The sequence below is a fragment of the Artibeus jamaicensis genome, unplaced genomic scaffold (assembly GCF_021234435.1).
Source record: "Artibeus jamaicensis isolate MK-2021 breed Jamaican fruit bat unplaced genomic scaffold, CSHL_Jam_final contig_415, whole genome shotgun sequence".
Lineage (NCBI taxonomy): Eukaryota > Metazoa > Chordata > Mammalia > Chiroptera > Phyllostomidae > Artibeus > Artibeus jamaicensis.
The window spans coordinates 39266511-39287066 of NW_026521823.1; the positions used below are offsets into that span (position 1 = coordinate 39266511).

Consider the following 20556-nt stretch of genomic DNA (forward strand, 5'->3'; position numbering starts at 1 on the left):
GTATATAATTAAATCCTGACGACTGGAGAAAGAAAACAATTCTTACTATCATCTGACCCTAGTAGTGCCTTAGTTTTTATGACCAGTTATCCATTTTCTAAAATTCTTGTCTTTTACTATGGAAAACCTAATCTCTGGAATAAGGGTCCTATGAGTTGGTACCAGGCCTATGAGGATTCTAGAATTGCATTGTGTAATACAGTGGCCACTAGCAACTGTATTTAAGTTACATTTAAATGGAATAAAATAGAATTGAAAAAATTCAGTTTCTCCATCACAGTACCCACACGTCAAGTACTCAATTGCCACATGTGGCTAGTGGCTGTCATATGGGACAATATCCATGAGTTTCCCTCATTGTAGTGAAGTCGTATTGGGCACCGTGGCTCAAGAACATACAATCAGAAAGCGTCCTTTCTCCCGACCTCCTTGGTCTGGGGGTGCCCACAGGACTTTCGAATTCCACGCGCAATCACAGCCGGGAGGTTTCAGGGACATTTCGGGTGGAAACTCTTGAAAGGGGTGGGACTCATTGTTGATCAGTAAGATAGAAGATGATGCGTGGAGACCGGAAAATTTCCTTGGCCAGATCCTTTACGCTCTCTGGTGGGTGAAGCTCAGGACTCAGTAACAGTGTGTCCACCAGGGCATTTCACAGGCACCGTGGGGACACGAGTGGCCAGCAGCTCAGGCCAAAGCTGTCCCTTGCTGAGAGGGGGCTTTTTAGGTGACATGGCCCAAGCATAGGCAGAGAACCTCGAAGGGCTTCCTGACCGAGCTGAAAATCAGCAGGCAGCAGAGGCCGAGGCGGAACAAAGTGACTGGAGTGTCCGAGTCACAGGGAGATATGGTAGCAGCCCGCGGGGTGGAAGGTGGAAACTGGGGCTGAATGCTGCCGGCCCTGTATTCCCGAAAATGTTTTACGATCAGCCGGGAGGCAGCTGGGAGCCTTCCGAGGCCCTCGGGCTGTGCAGTGAGAGGATTAGCATCGCTTCCTCTTTCTAGAAAGCCAGTCCTGCAGAGCAGGTGTCTTAGTCATGGGCTGGAAAACGGATCCTGAATTTTCCCCTGATACTGTTATTGCCCCTGTCGTCAATCATCATACCTCAAGTTCAAAGTGAGAATGACTTTAAGGACATTGACTAATCTCTTGACAATCATGGCACTAAGAGCACAAATTAGTGTTCTGTTAAATATGTACCGGTATCACAGATTACGAGCGTGTCCTGAAATACTTGGTCATCTATGAAATAAGTGAAAATGATTGGAAAAGCAGCTTAAGTCTATTCTTGGTCACTGTATTTATATTTCTAATGCTATTAACTGGTTTTATAAGATTATGAAATAAGAATTAAAATAATGGGCAATTATCGGACTAGAAATAAAATGGGAAGATGGATGAAATATGAAAGGTTAGCAGGGATGAGGAATGAGCCAGGGCACCCTCGCTGGGCCGGTGTTTGGTTCATTTTGGAAGAAGACTTGGTAAAACGAGTAACAGACTTTCTCCTTTATTTTTCACACTCTGCAAATTCAGTCCCGAGGTGACTGTGCTGGAAACCCTTCTCCTGAATCAAACTCAGCCTGAACCCTTGATTCATGGGCCGTGAACCATCGTGTCCAGCCTTGGATGCACTGCAGTCCCATCACTAGTTGGAGTGAGCCACTGCTGTTCATGATCAATGAGATCGTGGTGTCCCTGGCTTACTAAGGAAGAAAGAGACGCTCATATTTCAGGCCTAACACATTCACTGTGAAGTATGTAAGAGCATCAAAGATGCCAGTCTGACATTTTCCAAAAGGTTTGGATGAATCACCTTTCCAAAGGGGAGGAGAAGTAGCCCCTGGGCCCCTCTACAGTGTTCCTTCACGACTGTCCATTCACCTGCTGGCCACGGTGAGGGCAGCTGGTCCTGCGGTCCAGTCTCCCAGCCCCTCCCCTCTGACGGCTGTCAGCCTGTTCTCTGTACCTGTGAGTCTGTTCCTGTTTTGTTAGTTTATTTTGTTCATGAGATTCCAGACATAAGTGAAACCATGTAGTATTTGTCTCCCTGAATGGATTATCTCACTTAACGCAATACTCTCTAGGTCCATCCATGTTGTGACAAATGGTAAGATTTCCTTCTTTTTTTATGCCCCAGTAGTATTCCATTGTGTAAATGTACCACAGCTTTCTTATCCACTCATCTGCTGATGGGCACTCGAGCTGCTTCCAAATCTTGGCTATTGAAAATAATGCTACAATGAACATAGGGGTGCATATTTTTTCAAATTAGTGTTTGGGGATGCTCTGCATGTGTTCACAGAAGTGGAATAACTGGGCCATAAGGCAATTCCATTTTTAATTTTTTGAGGTATCTCCATAGTGCTGGCCACAGTGGCTACACCAGTCTGCGTTCCCGCCAGCCATGCATGAAGGTTCCCTTGTCTCCACGGCCTCACTAACACTAGTTGTTTGTGGATGTATTGATGGTAGTCATTCTGACAGGTGTGGGGTGGTATCTCGTTGTGGTTTTAATTTGCATTTCTCTGACGATTAGTGATGCTGAGCATATTTTCATATGTCTGTTCATCTGTATGTCCTCCTTAGAAATGTTTCTCTTCAGGTCCTTTGCCCAATTTTTAATTGGATTGTTTGTTTTTTTAGTGTTGAGTTATGTGAGTTCTTTATAAATTTTGAATAGTAACCCCTTATCAGATGTATCATTGGCAAATGTGTTCTCCTATTCAGTAGGTTGTCTTTTCATTTTGTTGATGGTTTCCTTTGCTGTGCAAATACATTTTAGTTTGATGTGGTCTCATTTGTTTTTCTTTTATTTATCCTGCCTGAGGGAATATATCAGGGAAAATATTGCTACCAGAAATGTCCCAGATTTTACTACCTATGTTTTCTTCTAAAATTTTTATGGTTTGGAGTCTTACATTTAAGATTTTAGTCCATTTTGAGTTTATTCTTATGTATAGTGTAAGAATGTGGTTTAGTTTCATTTTTTGCATGTATCTGTCCAATTTTCCAACACCATTTATTGAATAGATTGTCTTTACTCTATTGTATATTTTTGCCAAATATTCTTGACTTCTTTGTCAAGTATTAATCAAAAATAAAAGCATGGGTTTATTTCTAGGCTTTCTGTTCTGTTCCTTTGATTGATATGTCTGTTTTTATACCAGTACCATGCTGTTTTGATTACCATGGCCCTGTGATATAGTTTGATATCAGGTATCAGGATATCAGATGTCCTCCAACTTTGTTCTTCTTTCCCAAGATTGCTGTAGCTCCTTGGGATCTTTTGTGGTTCCATATAAATTTTTGGAATAGTTGTTCTAGTTCTGTGAAATACACCATTGGTATCTTGATAGAAATTGCATGTAGATGCCTCTGTGGCATGTGAAGCTATTGCAAAGCTTGAGTTATATTCTTGTGAAAAAGCATTAAATTATTTTTGTATATTACATAGTAGGTCCTTTTACTTTTTGGGAAATAGCATATCTAGTTTCTTTGTACAGACTTAAAACTTATCCAAATATTTCATCTTTTTAGCTTAAATTCCTTAGAAATTTAATGGGTACACATTGTCTGTTTTCCTATGCCTTTTAGCTCAAGCAATATACACACAAAGAATTTTTTTCTTAGGTGTAATTAAAAAATCAATTATTTAGGTAAGAAATTATTATTATTATTATTATTATTATTTCATGTAAAGCTTTCTTGAAGGTCAGGGGCTTTATCTGTGAAAAAGTAGTAAGTATTTATTTGTAACCTGTGCAAAGCACCAGCCAGTCTTAAAATAGTCTTTTCTGGCTAAGGTTAAAACAATGTTTGGGTTGCTTCTAGTACCTCTTAATGAAAATCTCTGGGTGTAGACTTCAAGAACTTGTTACATGTCATTACCTGGTGTACTGATAATCATTTAGAAGTACAGACTCTTTGTCTTGCAAAAGAACTTGTAAATCATGATTCCTTCGTCATTTATATCTATTATCTCTCCCACCTTTGTAACACCCAAAAGCTAGTGAGTAGTTGTGACCTCTTTAAGTTGTAAATAAAAATACTCAACTGCAATGTGAAATGACACATTTTTTGGTCAATCAAAACCCATAATAGGCCCAAGAGTATGAAGAAGGTCATGTTTTTATAAAATAAATAAATGTTAGAGAGTTTTCAGAATAGCAAATTGTACGTAGTTAGGAGGCAGATAGTATCCTTGTGATTAAATTGTGCACCTCCTCCTACAGCATTCTGCACAGGTGACAGGACAGCGGCGACACCAGAAAAAGGTAGAAAAGAGTATTTGAAACCAAACATTTTTTTAGATGCCTTAGAAGCCAGCCATATAGGTCTTCTGCTCTGATAATACTAGGGTAGAGAGAATTGCATAAAAATTCCAGCTCTCAAAACAGTAATTGCTACCTACTAAATGAAATAACTTTGAAAATCATTGTAATTGGATTCTTTTAAATAAGGACTTGGCGGTTTGCTTCATTGTGCATTGTAATAGTTCAAGAAAAACGCTTTAAGTTCTTTCGCAATAATGGCAAATTTTGTTTGTGTTTGGACTTGGATGGTTGCGAGGAATTATAGGTTTTCCAAAATAATGGTCTGAAGGATAATTGGGGCAGAGACCAAGGGGATAGATGGCAATTAAAAGAATAGACCACTCTAAAAATCATTTTTCATCATGGAGATCTATGTTCATATTAAAAATAATTCTGATACCATATACTTAAGAGGATTTATCTTTCATGAACTCATAGATTCCATGCAATTTTAGGAAAAAGAACTGCAATCGGCCAGACACAAGTATTTTGTGATTGTGTCATTAATAAGAGGCAGAACCTAGTTATGACTCCAAGTGGACACCTCAGCGTGACATCATTACAGAGCATATTGTTGTACAAATCATCGCCTTGCTCAATGTTGCTGTCCCTCCATAAATCTTCGGTTCACCTGGTAACAAAGCCCAGGACACAGTGTTGTTTCCTGCTCTCCATGTCTAGCCCTCATCGGCATGGAAAATACATCATTAAGGGAACCGAGACACCATGAACCTCCACTCGCTGCATGGATGAGGAAGTCACACCAGCTCAGGGGGTCAATTTTTAATGTAAATTGTGTTTATAAATTTCATCCTTTTTCTCTCTTGGATTCTTCTGTTTCTTTCAGTGCCATTAATAGGAATGTTCTATTACATGTTTCTCTTCAGACCTCTTGAGTCATAAGCAAACTTTCATCTTTAGTTTAATAGCTCGTGCTATGGATGAGCAGCACTACACGGAAGAGGCACAGCTGCAACGGATGATAACGAGAGCCGTTTTCCATGGGTCGTGGGGACGAGAGACGCCTCAGTGGCCCCTAGAATACAGACCAATTGCAGCCCCAGGAAGGGCATTTTGATAAAGAGCAGATTCACGGAGGACAGAAAAGGAACTGCATAGCTGCCGACATACATCTTTTCTTAGCTGTATTATTTCCTTTGAAAGTCTATTTTTTAAAAGGCAGGAGTCCAAAAAGGATGTGTTTCCCCACAAACAAGGAAGATAAAAGTAAAATGCTCTTTTGTTGAGAGAGAGAGATGGAGAAGATGAGAGGGATAGAGAGGGAGAGGGAGGGAGGTGGGGGAAGGAGAGAGGGAAACAGTAAGGGGAGGAGAGAGAAAGAGGGAGAGAGGGAGGGAGGGAGGGAGAGAGGGAGGGAGGGAGGGAGGGAGGGAGGGAGGGAGGGAGGGAGGGAGGGAGAAAGGCCAAGGTGGATGGAGGAAACAGGCTCTCCAACAGCAAGGGCGCCAGGCTTCACACAGGAACGAATATGCCAGCATCCTGACGTTCAGCATGCAGGGGTGGACGCGTGAAGTGGGCAGTGATCCAGAGGGAGAATCTAAGCTATGTCCCTAAGCCACCTAAAGGCATGACTAAGAGCAAGTCACTCGAAACGCTGAGGCGAGGTCCAGGGCGAGGAGAACAGCACCTGTGAGCACGGAGCTGGACCTGCACCACCTGCGCCAGCTCCTCCCTCGTCAGACGGCAGTGGGAGGAGAAGGTGCTCGTCCCGCTGAGCTGAGCGGATGGGGCGCCCGGATCACTTCGGGGACTTTTTCCAGCTACATGTGCTTCGGGGAAGTTCTGACAACCCCCCACTGTCCCCACCGCCAGTGCACACAATCCCACCTCCCCCTCAGGGTTAGTCTTGTTCAGAAAGAGTTTCCAAAATACAGGGTGGGACAACAGTAGGTTCACACTGGTTTGTGTGGAAAATAATTCAATAACGAATAGATAATAATACAAGAACAGAGCTTCTGAGCTTCGCACTCACAGCCGTACGCCTAGCTTTGCCCCACCCTGTAGAGTCCGCTCTCATTCCTCGCAGGAGCTCGGTCCCACCAAGGTGCTGTTCGCACTGAATTAGTGGGTACTGACCCTACGGCTCCCCAGGGAAATACAGGCTTAGGTTCCTCCAGCCTCCAGCCGTCAAACAATCAGTACATAACCTTTTTGTGTGTGTTTCTCTGTTTAAAGACAGCTCATTCAGTCTATGTTGTCGATTCATTAACCCAAGTTCGTTGCCAATAGCTCGGTCCCTCATGCCTGAACGAGCCCCGTCACCCCATGACCGTCTCCACCAGGCACATCCCGGGCTTCTCACACTTACGAACACTGGACAGTGTTTCCACACCACGTCTGGGGCCACTTTAAACAGCAGAGCACCAGCTAAAAGCACAAACATGTGAGCATGTGGCACTAAGTAAACCACGAAGGGGTCACTTGTCTATGGTAAGAGAGATGAAAGAGGAGAGCGGAACATGACCTTGTTCACTGGGGACCCCCACCACTGCCCTGTGCCCAGCCATGAATGACCACAAAGCACCCAATGTTGACTTCGGACCCCACACAAATGGTGGCGAATAGGCAAACTCACAAATCACGAACCTGCCACTAGTGAGGATGGACTGGGCATGTGCATCACCGGGTGGAAACCACGGCAGTCGGGCTGAGTGAAGGAAACGCAGTATCTCACTCTCTGGGGCAGCAGCACAGGACGCGGGGTCCCCCTGGAGCAATAGCCCACCCCACCGCCCTCCAACGGCACACTTAATGGAATGATTTCTTACTACTGACGTGTCCTCTCCGAATCTGCACACCCGTGTGATGGCGAGAGGCGGGGTGTTCTCCATCACGCAGACCTCCTTCAGGTCCACCAGAAAGACCTGTTACCCCAGCCCTGCTATGCCCGGGCCATGTTCACGGTCATTATTCCCCCACCGTGGGAAAGCCCAAGAGCCTTTCCATGCCGTCGGTGCCCAGATGTAACTCATGTCAGGGAGCAGGGCCTCCCAGCTCTGCAAGGACACGACGCCAGCCCAAATGGGATACACGCACAGACAAGCCTGGGCTTCCAATGCTCTTGCTATTGTTTGCCTTTGGTCACTTCTTCCTATCATGACAGCATTTTCCAAAACAACAGTGGTTAGAAAACGCTTGACCACGATGTGAAACATGCCATTTAAGAGAGTCATTTCAGATGGACATGATACTTTTTGTCGCGGCAGGTGCTTCTGAAAGCATACAGGCTACACACCCTCCCCTGAGGGGCTTTCAAATCCTTATCTCTGAGCTTAAATGAGCCGCGTTATTTTCTCCATTAGTGCCCCCGTCGCTGCCAGCTGCTTCTTGGGAAGGCTTGCGTCTGGAGGCTGGGACATTGCCTTCATTGTCTGGTGGCAGGCGGCAATTCTCCTGGCAGAGCCGCGTCACCGAAAAAAATCTACTGTTAGGATACCATTAAAGCTACCACAAAGTTGATGTCCCTGATCTTCCCCTGTTCTCACAGAGTTTGCATTACTATTTTTTACTTCTGCTTTTAAAATTATAATTGTGGTAAATTATATGCAACATGTAATTTTTCATCTTAACCATTTCTACGTGTATGGTTCAGTACTGTTAGGTGGATTCACATTGTTGACTAATATGATTGAGGAGAGAGACAAGGAGACATAAAGTCATGGTGGGATCATTTGTCTACAGAAAATGGGCTTAACTGATTCATTTAAAGAGAGCGTGAAATCGACTTTGTTCCCAGGGCATATATTGTCATACCTTTGTCTCGTAAGCTTTCAGCTACTTGAGAATAAAGGAGTAGAACCCAAGTTCTACTAGTATCCATCAACCCAAGTATCCACCAACAGATGAATCCATAAACAAACTGTGATACGTACATTCAGCCTTAAAAACGAAGGAAATGATGACACGTGCCATGGCGTGGGTGAACTTGAGGGTATTATGTGAAGTGAAGCACGCCAGACATGAGGAGGACAGACACTGAATGACCGCGCCCATCCGAAGTATGTGTGGTCGCGCCCAGAGACGCAGAAAGCAGGGCGGGAGATGTCGGGGCAGAGGGAAAAAACCAGCGGTCACTGAACGGGTACAGTTGTCCAGGATGAAAAGTTTCTAGAGATCAGCCACACAGCAATACGATGGCACAGAGAGGTGAAGGAAGTCACCGAGGGTCACCTGGCTGGTATGTGACGGAGGCGTCAGCAATGCACACTCAGACCGTGTGGTGACCGAGCTTCGCTCTTGACCGCTGGGCTGTGAGCGAAGAAATCAGAAAAGTGACCCTTCAGTTACAAAATGGGAGGGAAGAGATCGCGGCGCCCTGTTCTTGCGTGGTGACCACGGGCACTGTGAATTACAGATTCCACAGAGCAGAGGGTGGAACGGGCGGATTTCTCCGTCTTTTCTCCCCAGCTGGCCGAGGGAAGCCCTGGCACATGAACTTACAGCTTTCTCCGCCCCAGATGTCCTGTCTGGCCCTCGGCTGTGGGCACCGCCAGTGAGCAGAGCACCTGCCCCATGAAACGAAATTTGACTCGTTTCAGAGCATGGTCGGTCGGGACATGCTAACATCTTTCTGGGAATGAGACTTAGTCATTTCTGTTTAGCAGTCTTAACTGGAAGTGCAAATACCTTACCAAGAAAGGAATACACTCCGATTTTCAGCTTCCCTTTGTGCTGCACACTAATGCCAACCGGCAGAGCCCTGGGTTGTTCCAACACATTCTCCTCACAGTTTGATTCTCCCGTTTTTCTCATTTTGCATCCTCTTCCTCCTCTCTTCCCTGCTTCGTGTCCTTCGCCGGGCAGTGCATTTTTGATGTAGCATCCCAGAATTCCTCTGATGTGCCCCTTCAGTTGAACTCGAGAAACATTGAGGTGATTACTAATTTATTGCTGTCTTCCGCTAAGTGCTTAATGCACACTTGATAAAAATCAATAACTCTGTGTGCCTCTTCCTCATGGGAGTACGATTCATATATATGACAGGTGATGGGTGAAAATCTTCCGAGATGAGCCGCCACCTCCCCTTTCTGGGTGTCGTGGAAGATGGTAATGGTCACATAAGTTGAAGACGAGCAGAGGGCAAGGGGGGAGGAGCGCAGCCTGTGCACCCGGCTCCTTATAAGGCTCGCGGGGCGCAAAGCAGCAGCCTGCCTGCTCTGAGCAACACGCAAGGGAGTTAGAATGTCCAAGGCATTTCCCACCAGAGGGCCGAGGTTGAAATGTCCGCATCCACCAGGATTTATCTCCTACCCCAAATCAGTGGGAACAAAGACGGACTTGTCACAGCCTCACCATCTGCTACCCACTCAGAACGCCTGACTTCCTGCCCCTCTGAGTGGGAAAAGAGGCCCCCCCGTGACAGAAGGGGACCCCTTGGGAGAGAAGGTTGAACTGTCTGCCTGCCCTGCCAGGGGGGTCCCACCTTTTGGTGTCTCTGGGCCACATTGGAAGACGAAGAGTTTGTCTCGGGCTTCACATTAAATAAGCAAACACTAATGAAAACTGATGAGCAAAAAAACCCTTTAAGTAAATTTACAATTTTGTGTTGGGCTGCAGGTTGGACACCCCTGATTCTAGACTCTTCCAACAACATAGTTGCTGTTGTCTCTCTTCAGCTGTCCTCCCAGAGTGGCGAGGTGGAGTCACCAGCTGCCACTTTTGTACGCCAACTATATTTTAATTAAAAATCTTGGATGCTTAGTGTGCTAGAAAATGTATTTCATAAAATTTCAGTCTTTGTTTTGTCTACCAGTTAATAAACTTTGCATAAACTTTGACAAATCATTTAATGCCTATTAACCTCAGCTTCCATAAAGTCAAGACAACAACTATCTTGTTTACCTCACAGGGTCAGTACAAACACAAAATTAGTAATTATTTTGTTTGCACATTCCTTTCACAAAAATGTACCTAGGGCCTGCTCTGCGGCAGGAACCAGGGGTACGAAGAGTAGCAAGCCATGGTGCCTGCCCTTGAGGAACTCAGAGGAGACGCTATAGAAAGTTCTAGAGAGCATCAGAGTGTCCTGTGCCTGGTCAGCTCTCCTTGGAGTGTTCACAGAGGGCTTAGCTGCTGCTCTGCCCCCTGACCCAAGTACTTTTCCAGGTAAAGAAGCCAAGGGCTCTCATTATCATGACTTTGAGGTGTGAACGGGCAGCGTGTGCGCAGTGAAAATGGGGGTGAAGATGCTGGAAGATAAGGGAGCAGTGCTGGGTTTCTGTGCTGAAGGCGCCGACGCTCAGAGAGAGGGGAGAAGAAGGAAGGAAAGTCACTTGCCAGCTTAGGGAGATGGTGTCCCTCTTCTAATGTAATTTTGGAATCTTTGCTCCTCCCTCAGCGGAGGGTGTTAACAGAAGTATAAATATAAATCGGTGTGACTTAATTAAACAGTATTCAGTAATTAATTTCTGCAAAAAATCACATAGGGCAAAGACTGAATTAATTTCTAAAGAGTAATGTAAGCCAAAAGGTATTCATCTGTAGTAATGCTGCAGCCAACCTGATTTAATCTTCCACGAAACTATATTATATTAAAGTTTCTGTGAAATAATGGCACATGAATGACACCTTCAAGATTGCATATTTGAATATAACATGCTTATAAAGGACATTTCAAAAGCAAAAATTATAGCTGCCTTTTAACTCTGGTATTTTCTTCAATGTACTTTCTACAGAAATCACTGTTTCAGAAACAAAAGTAAACACTGATGAATCTCAAATCTATTCACAAGATGTGAGTATATTGTAGGACCTCGAAATGAAACACTGTATTTTCTACATTAAGTTTACGTTACTTGAGAAACCATGTGCTGTACACGAAAGTGGGGAGACCCTTTTTTAGATAACAGAGAAGACGGTAAAATCATGTTGTTAACCAAGTAGAGAATTCCCGTCTTTTTCCTTTCAGATCATGGAACAAATAAGATGTAAAGCTAAAAGGATGAGCTTTTTAATTTAAAATTTAGTTTTCAATTACAGTTAACATTGAATATTGTTTTGTATGATTTTCAGGTGCACAGCTTCGTGGCTAGACAATCACATGTTGATACTTTCAAATTGTTCCCGCGATACTTCCACTACACGTGGTCATTGCAACATTACTGACCGTATTCCCTGTGACACTTTACACCCCATGACTATTTTTACGTCCGGTTTGCACTTAACCCCTTCGCTTTTCTCACCCGGTCCCCAGCCCCACCCCTCTGGCGACCACCAGTCCGTTCTCTGTGTCTATGAACCTGTTTCTGTTTGTTTGTTCGCTGATTTTGTTCGTGAGATTCTACATATGAGGGAAATCACGTGGCATTTGTCTAAAAGGATGGTTTTCAGTGAAGGTCTATTATTTTCAATAAATGGTAAAGAACAACAAAATAAACTGATACTTCGGTGTTCCGGGCTGAAGAAATTGATTATATCTAAGAGGAAATCTTTAACAAGACAATGTTCTTCCTCTGTTGCCATTGAATGAGCTACCTAATATCATCATCGTATTCCACTGTCCCCCTTCCTGGTCACGTGATGTCCTCTTTCCACGGTGGTCACACTTGGGCAGAGCCTGCCTCGCTCCCCAGAAGACCACAAGAGGGCAGGCAGAGTGCGATGGGGTCTAGACCCCTGGCAGGCGCTCTCAGAGCAACAGCAGCATCAACAAGACCGAATCTTTGGCTTTCCTTTAGTTCTGGTCTCCAGAACTCGGTCTTTTACAAAAGATTGCTATTTAGTAGGGGACTTTTAAGTAAAGATTCATCAATAATGTTTGCAAAAATAATGCTTCCATGATTTTAAGGATCCTGGCTGTGTCCATTACAAAGTTACATTCCAAATAACAGGGGAAATATAAATATGAAATATCTATGCGTTTTGACCCCTCCCTGTATTCTGTTCTCCTCCCCACTGACCGTGCGCTCCGAGAGGGAGGCCACTGTCTTATACTTCCTGTGTTCCCTGTAATGAATCGCCATGTCTACTCAACCAGTTAGCAAAGACATAGAACATGGTAGATGAGGTTTATGGTTGGACAAGGAATGGCCACTAGCAACCCTCCCCATGGGAAGTGTTTGTTTAGCGAAAATTACATGGTCTTGAAAATCAAGTAGAACCAGGTTCAAAGTCAAACTCCGACACTCTTGGAGCGATTTGATCTCCTTGACCCTTACCTTCTGATATTTATAAAATGAGGACAATACCTCCTATATTCTAGGGTCATTTTGAGGACTGAGTAAATGAATGTCCATAAAGAATGTGGCAGAATGCTCACTGGGCCCCGGGGAAGTATTTGTGTCATCTCTCCCTCTAATATACAAACTTGGCTTCTTCAGAGTGAGTTCCCTGCAATTTGCCAAGAGGGTCACGAAGCCACTGGACAAACACAATGGTCTTTCTGCTGCCTGTACTCTTCTGGGTGGCATATAATTATATTAATATAATCCAATTATTCGGGGATTCATTTAGTCCACAAGAGTTTTCGAGTACCTTCATGTAGCAGCAGTTGTTGGAAGCAAGGACTTAAATAATAACCAGACAGGAAGCTTTTAGTCTCATGGGAAGAAAGAAGGAAGGAAGGAAGGAGGGAAGGAAGGGCGGGAGGAAGCAGGGAACGATGACAAATTCTGACAATGCAGTGAAAGAGATGAAGAGGTTGTAGAGCTAGACACTGGTAGAGGGAGGGAGGGAGGCAAGCTCTTCAGATTGGAGTGGGCAGGGGAACCTTTCCAAAGCAGGTGGTGTTTCAGATGGATGACCAGACGGCTGCTAAGAGTCGGGGATTAGCCTCTGAAGCAGAGGGGTCAGCGATGCAAGAGACGTGTAAATTCTTCACGGAAAACGAATATCCTGGTTGCTGGTCTGGCGATTTTCCTGACTCCCTGCCATTCGGGGCTCTTGGGTAGACTTTGGGAAGCGTTGGCAGGGAGAAGTCCTGAGCACCAGCCGCCAGAGAGAGGAACGATGGCTAAAACCTACTCTTGTTTCCCCATCTGATTTTTAGTTGGCTGCTGGCAAGGGCTATAACTAAGTATTCACAGGAAATCAGTACAACTCAAATGTAGGGGGAAAGAATGTGTCTTAACTGGGTCTATATAACTCTTAAGCTCTGTGTGGCTCGTTCATTTGGAGGTAGAGACTCACAATAATTGAGATCAATGCTCGCCTTAGGCCTCTTGGGGGTGCACTGCCACGGGAGGATAAATGTCTCTGTTCACGAAGCCACAGGAGATGGCAGTTTTAAAGTCCGGTTCCGTTACTGAACAATTTCACTAAATAGTCTCACATTTCCTGAAAAGTTCTGGATACACTGTGAATATCTTAAGAGAAACGATTTAAGCTAGGCGAGTTTCTCGAAGGAAAAATAAATCGATCACATGTGTCTTTGGGTTGCTAAGGGCGTATGTACTAGATGTTGGATAGACCCTTGATGAACCAAAGTCATGGTGACTTCGGATGGGATGGGTGAGGGGCACCAAGCGTCTCTAGGCCTCAGGCATCTGTCACCACAGTTAAATTCCAGTGAAGGAGAAGCACACGGACACCCCGTAGTATATTCTCTTAATCGGGGACTTGGCCATCCTTTCGATTTCCCTCACACGCTCTATCTCTCTAACTGTCGTGAATTCCGTTTATGACAGATGCTCCATATTCTTGAAACTGGATCTAACGAAACACCACAATGCAACGAAGCCGTGAGGCGGAGAGGAATCACAGAACTCACAGCAACGAGCGGCGTGGCCGCGACGCCTCTCTTGAAACTGCCCTAAGAGGAGCTGACCCTGTGCCCCTAGTGAAATGACTGAGAAAAACAACAAAAAACAGTCTTCAGATGTGACCTTCCTTTACGAGCTGTTTTCTGAATGAAAGAGAAATTTAGACAGTCGTGGAGGAAATGTACCTTGCATGCTAAGGACAGTGTGTTGGTGCCCAGGTCAGTCATGACAGGGAGTCGAGCAGAAGTTTGTCTTCTGGCGCCTGCTCACAAACATGAAGAAATGGAGAACACAGACGGCGAGGAACTGAATTTAAAGGCAGGTTAGGGCAACCATGTCTGCTTGGGTTATTTTTTATGTATACATATATTTATGAACATTAATATTCACTTTTCAAAAATGAGTTTTTGTTTCATTAGGGAAGCCATATTGTCATATGTATTGTTCATTTCTATTTTGACTTTTTACGTAACGAAAACTACAGCGTGAGACGTACAGACTCAGAGGATCTGTCCCACTGTGGCCATAGCGGGCGTTTCTTCAGCCACTAGCTGAGGCCTGTTGGTCCAGATGGACAGTGTAAACTGCTCAGGAAACAGCGGGTTATTTACTGACACTCCCCTTGATCTACCGGGGAAACAGCAATGATGACCCACACTGGGCGCCGCACTCCTGCCTCTCTCGTGGCTGAGAACAGAAGATACTGCAGGTCAGGCAGGTTCCTCACGCTTGGGAGAATCACCAGGCGTCACCGTACAAGAGCAGTAGCAAGGCTGGGTCGAGGCCACATCCTTCCCCATGCGCATGACACCTCCCATCAGTGTGTACTGAGTGGCCCCCAGTCTGACAGCCGACACGCACGGGGAGGAGCCCTTGGACACTCTGACCAAGAAGCGAGGGCGAGGCACCAACTTTACATTTTACAAACAGCGGGAAGGAGTAACTACTAAACAATGAAATCATAAAGACAGTCTAGTTGGAAAGATGAGATTTAAAAATCAGAGGATCACTGTAATTGAAAAAAGACTAACCCTATGGGGCATTGTATGTTTGCATGGAAATTTGAATTCAGCTTAAAAAATCCTCCTTAGATTCCCATGAGTAGAAAAATTGTCCTCACACATCCTTCACCAATTTTCCAGTATTCCCTACTCCCAGAGTGCTTTCCATAAATATTTACGTGAAAATGGATTTAACTCTCTTCTCGCGTCTGCTGGCCTGCTTGCCTGTTCAGTGTTGTCTGTTGAGATAAAAACCAGCCGACTTCACAGGCAGCTGAAGATCCAGTCTCTGGTCCACTGACCCGCACAGTGTGACACCCGAGGCCCGTGAGTGAGTCAGCTGCACACCCATGGGAGTGTGTCAGAGAAGCACTTGCTGTTTCCGGACAGGAGGTAACTGCAGTTGTTTCTTGTTTACTCTCCTGATTGTAGCTTCTACAGGATGGAAAATATTCTTTAACTATAACAAGTTGGATATGCTTATGATAAAATAACAGATAACATGCTAGTTATCAAGTCTCCAGGGAAACACTTGGCTGAAAACCCTCCCATTGCTGCTCATTCGTGTAGATCCTTCATCTGCTGACGTACGCGCAGTATCGGCTGCCTGAATTTACGTCGGAATCGCAACAGGAAAAATGAAGAACGGGAGGCCAGGGGAGCAACGGGTCCTTAAACTATCATACTCTTTTTCAATTAGAGCTGTTTTGCAAAAGAAAGAATGGTATGAAATCTGAAATACACAATCATTTATGTATTCGTGTTCAAATAAAAATTTGCAAAAGATATGGAAAATCATGGTACAGAAGAAAGACACTCAGGAACTGTGGCCAGGTTGGCACAGTTGGAGCCAACTGCCAATCTTGATCAACTACCCCGGGCTCCTCCTCCCACGTCCCCACGGTTCTCCCGCTGTGTGAGGTGGGATTCCTCCCACCAGCAATACTCCCAGGGCCCACCTGAACCCCTCCTGGCCAGACCACCAGAAAGGAATGGTCCCCCTCCTGGTATTGGCCGGCGCACTCGGTTTGGTCCAGGGGCAACTCTGCTCCACGCTGGGCAATGCCCATTAAGACAAGTCCCCCCAGGCGCAGATGACCCGGGCCAACCTGGGGGACTCGTACATGTGCGCTCCCCCTTCTTACTTCAACTCAGTACCATTGGGAGAGTAACGTGCCATCCTACTGAGATGATCCCCCAAATATAAACAACCGCTTCACCTCCGTTTCTGCTGCTCATCATCTTACGGGGCTGCCAGGCAGGCCCTCCCGAGCCCCCTGCTCACCCCAGAGGGAGGCAGGAGGCATCGGAGCAGCCAAGGCCCAACCAGATGTCTGGGGAGAATAAGCGACCAGGGGGAGACCCCAGGACCCACACAACCCAGACGAAGAGGCCGCCTGCCCATCTGTCAGACCCCAACAGTGTGCCTGCGTAGACTAAGGGGACATTGGCCAGAAGGAAAAGGGACTTGCTCCCAAACCTTCTGCCAGATGCCACAACCTGCTGAGAGCAGCCAGGAACCATAGGGCCCGTGGGTTCCTTTAGCGCCATGAACCCCGTTGTGGACATCCGGTGGTGCTAAATCCTCACACTGGCTTACAACAAGACCTAGAACACACGTGGCAAACGCAAGGCCCGCGGGCTGAATCGGCTCCCCCCTTGTTTCTACCCTGCGGCAGTGCCGAGTTCTTACTTAACTGTTAAGGGGTAGTTACATTAGTACAGTCCTAAATTACATTCGGCCCTTTGAAGGCAGCTGAGAGGCTGACGGGGCCCCCGGTGAAAATGACTCTGACACCCCTGATCTGGAGACTTTCGCTGGTTGACAGTTCTAGACTTTAAAGATGTCTTTTACTGCACGGGGTAAGTCCTGACTCAGAGGAACTGTTTGCACTTAAATGGGAAGATCCAGAGACTCACCTGAAGCTAGATGGCGCCCCCACAAGGCACCACCAAGGAAGGACTGAAAAAACAGGGGGCTCTCTGAACACAGTGGCAATGGCGTGCCTCCCAGAGGCCTCGGCCCCGGGGGAACAGTAAAAGCTGAGTAACTGACCTAACCTGGGGTAAGGCCTTCTGATTGCCCTGCTTAGGGTTGGGGTGACCCTGGAAGCAGGCTCCAGTTGGGCCCCTATGGGATGTTACAGGGGAACCCTTCTTGAAGACCAAATATTACTGCAGTCTTAAAAACGATCGTATTGTAAAGGAATTGTGTACCATGAAATGTGTACAGTCTCCAGGTGCTGCTTGATCTGCCGTGCCTAAGTTGCTCCCACCCAGCTCACGCTTCCCGAAGCCACCCCTCCATCGTGTGAGCCCAGGAGTCGAGGTCCTCCTCAAGGCCTAGCGAAATCAGCACCCTGAGGGGCGGCCGCAACCCAAGTCACACGGACCCTACGGAGTTCTTTTCACTAGTTTCCAAAAGAATCAGGGTTCCCGAGACGCAGCTGGCTAGGAAGGGAAGACGCAGGCATTGCGAAAGCGGCCTGTTTCCACCCACGAGTACGGGCCGAGCCGGTGTGGACCGAAATTATCTGTCTGATGTGCTGTTGTTTTGTTTTAACGGTGTGTGGTTTTATTCCTGATTGTGATCACTGCTTGTCCACTTCTGGTTTGCTACCTTCTTACTCTCGCTCGCCCCCTTCCCGTGGAAAGACTTCCTCTGTCCCTTCTTCAACCGGCAGGAGCTACAGTGGTCGTCACCCATCCCGCCCAAGACCGGGGGACGGACGACATGAAATAAGGATTTGCTGCCCCAGACCAGCTCGAACTGGTCTTACCTCTTTCTAATAAGACTCGGAACCGAAGTTTAAACTTTGGACACACCCCTATAGGTAACATCTGTGAACCCTTATCTGCTGCCCCCTAAGAAACCAAAGGACCCGGGTGTGACCAGGGCCTGAACACAGGACTCTCTCAGACATGAAGGGACCAATGTCCAGGAAGATCCCCTTAAATTTCACCCCAGAGCCTGGGCGGGGACACAGATTTGAGCCCTGCCTCCTGTCTCCTTGCACGTTGACCTTACCATAGAAGCTTTTTTCTTTTCTCGAAAGCCAGGTCCATAGTGTTGACTTTTGTGGGCATCAGGCAGTGAGCCCCCAGTCGGTTACACATTATTAAAGACTTAAATATCAAAATGGGCGTGGAGGGCACCACACATAGTTGATGCTGCACACACTTCACAGAGCGGCAGGAGTAGATTCCGTTAAGTGGACTCAGTGGTCCAGCCAGTGGGCCCCACAACATGCCCTAAAGTCATTTTCATGACAAAGTTCCAGCCAGCACTTTGCCTGGTGTTCCAATGTCAAGGTGTCACAGCAAATCTCCCCAAGAGATAGAAAGCAGAGGAGTCCAGTGTTGATACTAATTTGAACCGAAGCTGAGATCTTGGGTTTCTGAATGATGACTAAATAATAACTGAAACTGATTCCCCAACAGTTTAAAGAAAAAAGTGTATTTGAAATGAAAATAACAATGGTAGCCAATTCAGGTAACAGCAGCATTAGAGGCATTATTTAGTAAGATTATTTCAAAAACAGGCTTTGAAGATATAAACTCAGATAAAAGATGCTTTGATTTTGCATTGAACTATTCCAGAATCATACAATCTATAAGACATGAAGAATCTGCATAGTGGACTCACCAAGATGTTGAAGTAGTTTTCTCCTACATGTGAGCATTCTAATGACCACACAAAGTAAAGACAGACGAAACAATTCAGAAAGTTGTATGCACCATGACTGTTCAAATAAAGAACTTCTCAAGTAAAACAACAGCTATTAAAAGTCAGTAAGAAGTGGTGGTTCAGGAGTTACCTTACCTTCTATGTAGTCATTGAAATAACAAACTCAATAAATTAGGAGGGAAAACATTTTGACTCAGAACATTGCCAACTATAGAAGCTACACAGACAAAAGTTGCTACCCTTCCTTTCACCAAGTGGACTCATCCTTTAAGCAGTTGTGTCGGCAGAGATGTGATCTTTCATGATGAAGTTCCTACCTAATCTGCAGCACATATTTCAAGATGCTGACTTGTTAATTTCTCTGTGTGTGAAAGCAGCCGTTCGGAATGGGGAGTCAGCCACACACGGCTGATGAGGAACAGAGAAGCACAAGAGAGCTGGTCCAGTCTTTAGGACACGGGATGGGTTCTGACCGACACGACTGATGATTCTGTAAGATGCCGGGCTGCTTAAACTTATAGGGACCGGGCCGGACTCCTCAAACAACTTTTGTAGATACATAGTAAAGTACAATTCATCAAGGAGATTTTACCTGTTCTCTTCTCGCTTTGTTTGTGAGAGGGTACCTGTAAAAAAAGTATAACTTTATTAATGTCTCAAAATTACACATCTTTCACCAAGAAAAATATCAACAACTTTGAAAAAAAATTATATATTGTGAAATTGGAGTCCAGGGGCCTCCAGAAATGAAAATAGAGTGCCACCAAGGTATTAGGACTAAATGGTTTTAGGATGCACAAACCATTTGGAATTGAAAAGCAATTAAAATAACCATTTACGAGGAAGCTGCATTAAGTTTATTTTTCTCTGACTTCCGTAAAAATCGAGGCTGTATCATGCATCCATTTAATCATTAGGAGAAGACAGCAGTCTAGTTTGGGGTCTCTGCCGCCTGCCCTCCTACCACCAGCGACCTCCTCGGTGCTCAGTCCAGCCACCGCCTCGCCCGACCTGTGAGCAGCACGGGAAGTCGATCTTCCTGGGCTCTGGTTCTCCCGCAGTGCCCCTGCTGTCTGCCCTCCCGTTCTAGCTTTTCCTGCTCCTCCTCTGGGCGAGCTCCTGGTGCACTCGCTTTTCAGGGAAAACGATGCAGCAAAATGCAAATATGTGACTTGTACTTTCTAGAATACGTCAATCCTAAAATGCACTTAACTGGGTCAGTGAATGTATTTTTCTCACAGCTATACAGAAATGTTTTTGCATAGTAATTTCATTCCCGGGGTGGGGGGCAGGAAATGGGAGCTACTGTCTCATAGGCACGGAATGTCAGTTTTGCCAAATGGAGAGTTGTGGAGGAGCAGTTGGTGACGGGGAGGGACAATGAGAATGTACTCTTGCCATTTGACTGTGCACTCAGAATGGCCAAGGTGAGACATTTCATGATACGTATGTTCTTCCACAACTGAAAGACACACAAAATGGCCAAATGCACGTCTCGCCTTGCAATGTTACGTGTTTGGCTTCCCATCACCTTGGCTACAGAGCCCTGTGTTTGAAAATCAGAACAAGGGGGCAGAAACTTGTAGACAATATTGTATTTCTAAGATCCACGCTGGGACTTGGGCAGATGACAAGGGAACCGCTGCTCACCTGAGGATGGGATTTGGTCCCGCCCTAAAGTTATCAGGAGGTTGTCATCCACTCAGGGAAGGAAAGGGGCGCTACGGAGCCGAGTGTGGGACAGTGTGGCTCACTGGTGCCTGCGGCGTCTGATGAAATAAATGTCTCCAGGCAACCAACCGGTTATTCCTCTGGGTATTTTATTCAACAA

At 45.7% G+C, this 20556-nt stretch overlaps 1 protein-coding gene across 1 annotated transcript in view; it reads right to left on the minus strand.

Annotated features, from left to right (window-relative positions):
• Nucleotides 1–20556, minus strand: part of STARD13 (StAR related lipid transfer domain containing 13) — a 347642-nt gene that overhangs the window by 201870 nt on the left and 125216 nt on the right. The window contains exon 3 of the mRNA XM_053665600.1: nucleotides 19318–19351. Within this exon, the coding sequence (XP_053521575.1) occupies nucleotides 19318–19351 (34 nt within the window). The remainder of the gene's footprint in view (nucleotides 1–19317; nucleotides 19352–20556) is intronic.